The following is an 8,302-nucleotide window of genomic DNA, read 5'->3' as shown; positions in this document are numbered from 1 at the left end:
TAAAATAGCTACTTTTTAAAGAATAACAAGTAGTCTCCAAAAGCATCGCCATGAAATTCTTGAGATAAACATCCCAAATTTAATAGGACACCTTTTAAAAAATGCAAATCCCATCACATCAGAGTACTTGCCTCTCTTTCGGCTTCTTTCAGTATGGCTTCTTTTTCCTTTACTCGCTGCACAAACATCTGCTTCATTTCTTCTTCCTTCCTTTGTCGTTCACCATAAAATTCATGTCTTTTAGCTTCGTAGGTCTCTTGAAGACTAAAAGGTGATTTGTGGTACTCTCATGTTAAAAAGATGGTGTAACAAACTTGCAAAAACTCAAACATCTCAGGTTAAGCCTCATAACTACAACATGTACAAACATCCTCTTACATAGAGCAACCTGAAACGTGAGCTTTCCTATGGCATGAGACAAAAAGCCACCAGTGCTACAGCTTATAGAAAGCACTAGAAATTTTGAAAACTATGCTTTATCAAGTCCTTCACAATATTACTCTCATTTCACCCCCAAAGAAATTTCTCTTTCAACCTTTGTTAATGGTCATCACTATGTCTGGAAATCCTGAAGTCTTCTCTGACTCCTCCTTTACCCTTATCTCAACACCTGGTCACCAAGATTTGTGATCCAGAAACATCAGTTAAATTCAGTCTTCTTTTAATATCTACAACTATCCTGTTGTAGCCCAACTAGACCTTTGTGATTTTTCTGTCTTCACTATTCCGATAATCTCCTAATTGATTTCTGGGCTTTTAGTTCCTCTATTCTTCATTTTGTTCTTCTTGCTGCTCCTAAGATTTTTTACCAAAACCACAGAGCTCACTACCATTTTGTTTGTATTAGAGTTATGCTACAGAATATGGTCCTGCCTCCTTTAAAGAGCTCTTAAGAAACTTCATAATATGGCCTAATTCTACCTTTCTAGATTCATTTCTTAGCAAACAAAACCAAACCTCCTAAGGTTCCAGCCATACCAACCTATTCATTGCTCCTTAAACATGCCACACACTTCGTGCTTTAGTCTTGTATCTCCTCTGCCTACAAAGCCATTGCCTGCTTCCCGACGCCTGCTTCTATCCAGCTAAGCTTCTCTTCTTCAAGGCCAAATTCAAATGCGACTCCCTCTCTAAAGCTTTCTCCAGTTTCTCCAGCTGGAAATAACTAACTGTTCCTTTCAAGCACTTCATGGTGCTGCTTTTACCTCTTCCTTGGCATTTACATCCTAACAGATCATCATCTCTGTAACCTAACTCGAAGCAGAGCTCCCTAGACGTTTTGGTTTCTTCATCAATGTTCATTTAATGACAGAAACTGTCAGGATGTGGAGCCAAATTTAATCAAACAGAGCAAGGGCTGTCTTATGTAAAATGTGATAAATTAAGAAATTTTACTAATTTCGAATATCATAACTGGAGAAATAAATCTTTTAAGTATAGAATTCTATAAGTTCAAGAAAAAATAGAGTAAGGCATGTTGCACAGTAGCTATTACGGCTGCTACTGAGTGTGTGGTATGCAGAGCAGGTACTCCGAGGAAGAACAGATGCTAAACACTGTCTTTAAAAGCAAAGCTTATAAATGTATGAAATGCCTTAGATAACTACATAAAGGCCTCAAAGCTCAGGGAGGAACTTTATTTTTTACCAAGTTTTTTTTTCTGTTATTTGTTTTGATCTTATTTTAAAGAAGCCTCTAAATTTATCAGGCTACTTTCACCATTTTCAAATACCTCATTACATTTTGCTGGTCCTATGCTAGGCTGATGGTCTTTAATGACAAACTTGTTTTAAATAAGGTCTTGAAGTCATATCAAATCTAAGTTTTAAAAAAGTTCTCATTAATCTATTTATACAAGCACTTGAGTTGCTTAGAAGGAAAATAAATCTACCCAGCAAAGAGAAAAGACCTAACATTTGTTGAACGGCTGCTACCAGCAAGGTACTTTTCTGGACTCCTTTCACTATCTAATTCCCATAGCAATCATGAAAAGCAAGCACTATTACTCCATTTTACAGGTAAGAAAACTAAAGCTCAGAGAGGTAAAGTAATCTGCCCCAAATAACATAGTTGGGAAAGTAAAAGCTGGAATTTGAATCAGATCAAACCTGTTCCAAAGCCATAGTCCTACCCACCATAAATAAGACTATGCTGAAGTGATGTTTCGGCAAAAGATAAAAAAGTGATATACTGCTCTTGCACATTTTCTATCATGTCACACTGCTTTCTAGCTGTGACAATGTAAATTTGTAAAGCCAACTGCAAGTAAAAAACCTGCACTATCTTTCAAAAAGTTGTAAAGAAACTCTTAGATATGAAAGGAAATGGTTTATATAGTTAGTGTTATAAATCTAATGCAAGCATTGTTTATCAGCATGGGTTTATGAAACAAAAATGAAAAACCACCTTGCTATACTACTCCCTTTTCTAGTATAAAAGTACCTCGCTGTCATGAATTTTTAATGCAACATATTACTACAGTTGCAAATATCACTGATTTAAAGCAAAGTTGAAAACCAAAAAGGAAGAAAAAAAAATTATCAGATGCTCATTTTCATTAAGAAAACCACTCCAATACCTTGGTCTTGTGTCATGTCAGTTCTAATAAGCCTGGTGGACTTTTTCCATTTCTACTGTACACTAAATGCTTAGAAGTTAACTGTTTATTTCCTTTTTTTTTTTTTTAACTATTTGAGAGTTCCTAAGACACAAAATTTTATGACACACCAAATTGTGTCAAACACTTAAGCAACTCTAAAATACTACAAAAATTTATTCAAAACTATAGGTCCCCAAACACTTCAGGGACAGTGATTTTGTATTCAAATGTTAAAGGTGATTGACTGTGGGAATAACACTGCTTATGTTAATCTAAAATAACTTGGGGATTTAAGAGGGTTTATAAAAGCCTGTTTTATACAGTTTCAATAATTAAAGATCAGTTAATTAAGAAGATAAGAGTATAATACCAATTACTTGAACTTCTGATAAGTACGTGATCAGTATTGGTAGATTAGGACATTAACAATGACTCAGCATAACCATTCAATAAAATGTAAATGGAAAAATGAGCTGAAGGAACGGCAGTAAAGAAGGCTGGGTAGGTAATAAAAAGAAATAAAGGTCATCCTACCAGGTTCATATAACTCTTCTTTTTATTCATATATAGATATAATATTGAGGGATAGATTTTATATGCTGAATACATTATAGTGATTATTGTTAGGTACACCCCAAATTAAATGAGAAAGACTCCCTAGAAAAGAGAATGTAACGTCTTGGAACTATAAAAGTAAAACCTTCCTAAGACAGCAGGCTATAATGAAGTATAAAAGCTCTATCAAATAATTAATTCATAAATGAGAAAGCACCAAGAGAAGAGATACCTGACCCAAGAGGTCCAATACAGAATGTCTTCTCTTTAAGGAGAGGAGGCCTGGGGAGGGCAGAGGACTCACTGGTTCCTGGTATGCAGACAGAGGCCTCCTTCACACTGAAAGCTAGTTCCCCATTTTTCTTGCTTGTCCTCTGCAAGCCACTGCTCCCTACCCAATCTGTAACCTGGCCAAAATCGAAGAAACATCTTTTTCCAATTTTCCATTCTTCATCTGATCACTAAGCAGATGCTCCCCAAACTGATGAAATGCTCCAAAAAAAAAAAAGAAAAAAAAAGGATGTTTTGAACAATCTCTGACAGTCTACCACCTGTCTATTTCCTTCTGGTATCATTGCTCTGGATTACCTTTTGAAGCACTATCTCTCCCCCATGAAATACAATCTGGTGGGACAATTAACCAGGTTCGTACCCACCCCTACCCAAGACATGGGGACATGTCCTAAGCTGTGCTTCCTGGACACTTCCTCCTGGGCTGTGAATTGTTGAGCAGAGAACAGAAATAGTTTTAATTCATTCACTCTACTAGCACTAGAATAAAACTGATTTCTACTTGTTCTAAATCTTCCCTTTGAATCTGTAAGTCTTGGCCTATGTAGTCTTCCAACTGTTACTCTTTTTGTTTTAGATGGAGTAGTTTTCATTATTTTCAAAGAAGTGTAAAGGAAGCAACTGGTACTTCTATAGTAGAAGCCTGATCCTCAATTTCCACACAGCTGACCTCTCCTTTTTTCTTGAAACTCTCTTCACTTGGCTCCCAAGACATGACACTGCTGATTTTCCTCCTTCCTCTACTCAAGCCGTCTCGATTTCTTCTATCTGCTTCTTCAGCTGACAAACATTAAAGTGACCTAAGGCTGTTTTCAAGATACTTTCTTTCCAGATGTACCTCTCTCTCCAGGAAATCTCATCCATACTTATATATTCAATTAACCATCTAAATGTCTATGGCTTTAAATTTATTCCTTTGGCCCAGCCCTCTCTTCTGAGCTCCAGATAAACAGCCAAAGTGCCTATTTGGCGTTGTTACTTGGATGTTCCAGAGGAAAGCCCCAAGTCAAAAGGTCCCAAACTGAACTTACGATCTCCATCATGACAATCACTGCTGTCCCACAAAAAAAAAAAAAAAAAAGCTAGTCTTTCTCCAGAGATATTTATCTTGATGAATGGTACAACCATCTACCTAGCCAATGAAACCATTAATCCAGGAGACTAGAAGTCTTCCTCTAGCATCTGCTGGCATCTCCCGCTTCTTTATCTTATTATATCTAAACAATCACTAAGTTCTTTCAGTTTCATCTTCTAGATATCTTTCCAACACGACCGGTTGTTTTCATGGCTATTACTTTAGTTCCAGTAACATTCTCTTTAACTAGTCTCTCCTAAGCATCTTTGCACTTCCCTTATACCTTTTTTACATTACAGCTAAGAGTGACTTTTAAAATGCATATATGGTATCAGAGTGATAGCATATTTTAAAGGCTTTCCCTTTCCCTTAGGACAAAGACCAAAATCCTTACCAGGGCCTCCATAATTTGACTCCTGTCTACCTGTTCTCTCAATCTCATGCCAATCCCACTGTCTCCTCTCCAGCTGCACTGATATTCCTCTAGTTTTAAAGATGTCATTCTCCTTCTGCCTTCATATCTTTGCGTATGTCTTGCTCTGTTCTTCTCATGTTATTATAGCTCAAAATAGTAACTGCTTCAAGGATGACTTCTCTAATTTTCCAGATTAAATCAGGACACCCTTGCTTCATGATATACTACCTCTCTTTTAGTGCACATTTCACAACTGTAATTTAATGTGCAATTAGTTGTTGGATTTTTTTCACCCTCCCCTACAAAAATGTAAACTACATGACAGCCAGGACTATATGATCGTATTCTGTATTATATCTCCAGCACTTGTAAACAGTAGACACTTAAAAAATACTTATTATTTTACATGGTATTATTCACTGTTGCCCCCCAAATTAACTCAGCTATAACTTCTCCCCAAGCTCCAGATTCATTAATGTAATAATGCACTCAAACTCTTCAATATTTAATAAGCAACTTAATTTAACATATCTAAAATTTCTCAATTACCAACCACAGCACCTAAAATCTACCTTCTCCAATCTTGCTCATATCGATAAACATTACCATCATTCACCCAGTTTCTTAGGTAAAAACAGTGACTGGAGTCATCCTCAATTTCTCTCTTTCTTTTACATCCTATATCCAACCATCAATGAGTCCTATTAACTCACTTTCAAATTATATATCCTAAATATGCTTCTGACCACCTCTACCACTACCACCCTAATCCAGGCCTCCATCTTCGCATGCCTAGACTACTAAAGTAGCCTCCTCACTTCCACTTCTGACTACATACCTACACTCTACTCTGCACACAGGGTCAGAGTGTCTTCCTCCCACTCCCACACCAGAGCTCTACAAGGGCAGGGTCTTTGTTTAACCCCACAGTACATGTATACCAAGTGACTGACATCATGCTGGGCATATGGCAGACAAACACGAAATATCTCAGTCAAGATGGCACAATAGGTAAACTCTATGCTTGCCCCATCCCACGAACACATCAAAATTAGTACTAAATTATAGAACATCCACCCCGCTGAGAACCACCTGAAGACTAACTGAACAAAAGTCCTATAACTAAGAATATACAGAAGACACATGGAGACTGGTAGGAGGGATGGAGATTCATAATGGGCAGGCCCCACACCTATGGTGTGGTGGTTAAAAAATGGGAGGAATATCTCAGCTGAGGAGGACACCCCTGAGGAACAAGTGGTCTCAGACCCACACCAGTCTCCACAGGGTGGGGCTCCAGGAGTTTCATAACTCCTGGTTGTGAAAACCAGAAGAGGTTGTGACTGAGACAGAGGTCTGCTGGAGTCCCAGATGTTCCTCTTAAAGGGCCCGCACATGAACTTACATTGATAGACTCACCTGTTCTGGGGCAGAAGCTTGATGGGCACTAGGGGCATACGAAGAGGAAGTGAATTATGTGGCTTCAGGATAACTGCTTAAGGAGCACCTTTCTCCCAGTAAGAAGTGTGGGCAGACATCATTTTCCTTTGTTGAGCCCTCCCCACACCCAGCATGCAGATGCAGGCTGGTGCCAAGTCTGAGTCTCCATCAGCCTGGCTAACATCTTTCACCTCACCCTGATGATTCCATGACACTCTGCCCCACCAATTTGTGCCACATCCTACAAGCCACATTCAGCAGCTTTTCTAAACAAACATCCTACCTCAGTTCGTGCTACAGATTTTCCTAAAATCTCTCAAAAATTTACAAACCCAAAAAAGTTGTGTCTGGCCTTGGCATGCTCTGTACCTTGGCACCAAGCCCAGCACTAGTGACAGTTGGCCTCAGTTCACAACTTAGCCTCTCTCCCAGGTGCCTCCAAGCCTAGCAAAGCAGCAACCATCTGCAGATCACTTTGTAGCTCCTATCAGGTGGCCCTGGGCTGGGAATAGGCAAAAGCTGATCTTGACCTGCACCAGAGCTCCTCTCAGGAGGTTCCAGAACCAAAACACCCGGTGGCCAGCTTCAGACCACATCAGACCACCCACCTACCTCGACAAAAGACTCACCCAAAGGACAGACTCAGGAGGCACCAGCCCTCACTAAAATAAATCCTGCTCTATGGGGTACTGCCCCGCACAACAGCTTGTCTGCTGTCATCACAGTCAGTCTTCACAGTCAGTTTGATGATCTACTGCTGACGTGCCAACAGCAATCAAAGCTCAGCTATAACAGGAGAGTACACACAAGTGCACAAGGAACACACCTGGAGCACCTGGCTCAGGTGACCAGGGAGACTGTGCAACTGGGACCCACAGGACACCTACTATATAAGGCCACTTAGTCAAGACTGGGAATGTAGCAGATCTATCTAATACATAGAAATGAACACAGAGAGTCAGCCAAAATGGGGAGACAAAGAAACATGTCTCAAATGAAAGAAAAAAACAAAGTTCCAGAAAAAGAACTAAACAAAACAAGGGCAAGCAATCTACGATATGCAGAGTTCAAAACACTGGTTATAAGGATGCTCAATGATCTCAGTTGAGAACTTCAGCAAGGAGACAGGCAACATAAAAATGGAGATAGAAAACATAAAAAAGAACCAGTCAGAAATGAAGAATATTGTAACCGAAATGAAGAATACATTAGAGAGAATCAACAGATTCTCTCTATGAAACAGAAGATCAAATCAGCAATTCAGAAGACAAGATTGCAGAAAACCACCCAATCAGAATAGCAAAAAGAAAAAAGAATCCAAAAAAAATGAGGATAGTTTAAAGGTCCTCTGGGACAACATCAATCATATCAGCATTCCCATCACAGGGGCACCAGAAGGTTAAGAGAGTTAGCAAGGAATTAAAAACCTATTTAAAGAAATAATGACAGAAAACTTCCCTAACCTGGTAAAGGAAACAGACATAGAAGTCCAAGAAGTGCAAAGTCCCAAACAAGATGAACCCAAAAAGGTTCACACTAAGACACATCATAATTAAAATACCGAAGTTTTAAGTAGCAAGAGAAAAGCAGTAAGTTAGCAGATAGCTCTCATAAAACTGTCAGCTGATCTCTCAACAGAAACTTTGCAGGCCAGAAAAGATTGGCATGAAATATTCAAAGTGATAAAAAGTAAGGACTTATAACCAAGATTACTCTACCCCACAAGGCTGTCATTTAGAATCGAAGGACAGATAAAGAGCTTCTTTGACAGAAAAAGATAAAGGAGTTTAGCAACACCAAACCAGTGTTACAAGAATGTTAAAGGGACCTCTTTTGGGGGGTGGGGGGGGAGATAAAAAATATGAATAATAAAATGGCAATAACTCCATTTTCATCAATAATTATTTTAAATGTAAATGGATTAAAC

At 38.7% G+C, this 8,302-nt stretch overlaps 1 protein-coding gene across 5 annotated transcripts in view; it reads right to left on the bottom strand.

Moving 5' to 3' along the window:
* SEPT10 (septin 10) overlaps positions 1 to 8,302 on the bottom strand; it is a 70,186-nt gene that overhangs the window by 12,298 nt on the left and 49,586 nt on the right. The window contains exon 9 of one of the 5 annotated variants that reach the window (XM_023520510.1): positions 132 to 264. The exons of the other annotated variants lie outside the window; for them this stretch is intronic. Within the exon in view, the coding sequence (XP_023376278.1) occupies positions 132 to 264 (133 nt within the window). The remainder of the gene's footprint in view (positions 1 to 131; positions 265 to 8,302) is intronic. 5 annotated transcript variants of the gene reach the window in all.

The sequence above is a fragment of the Pteropus vampyrus genome, unplaced genomic scaffold (genome assembly GCF_000151845.1).
Source record: "Pteropus vampyrus isolate Shadow unplaced genomic scaffold, Pvam_2.0 Scaffold269, whole genome shotgun sequence".
Taxonomy (NCBI): domain Eukaryota; kingdom Metazoa; phylum Chordata; class Mammalia; order Chiroptera; family Pteropodidae; genus Pteropus; species Pteropus vampyrus.
Note: the sequence above shows the minus strand (reverse complement) of the source record. Positions and strands in the feature narration are given on the sequence as shown.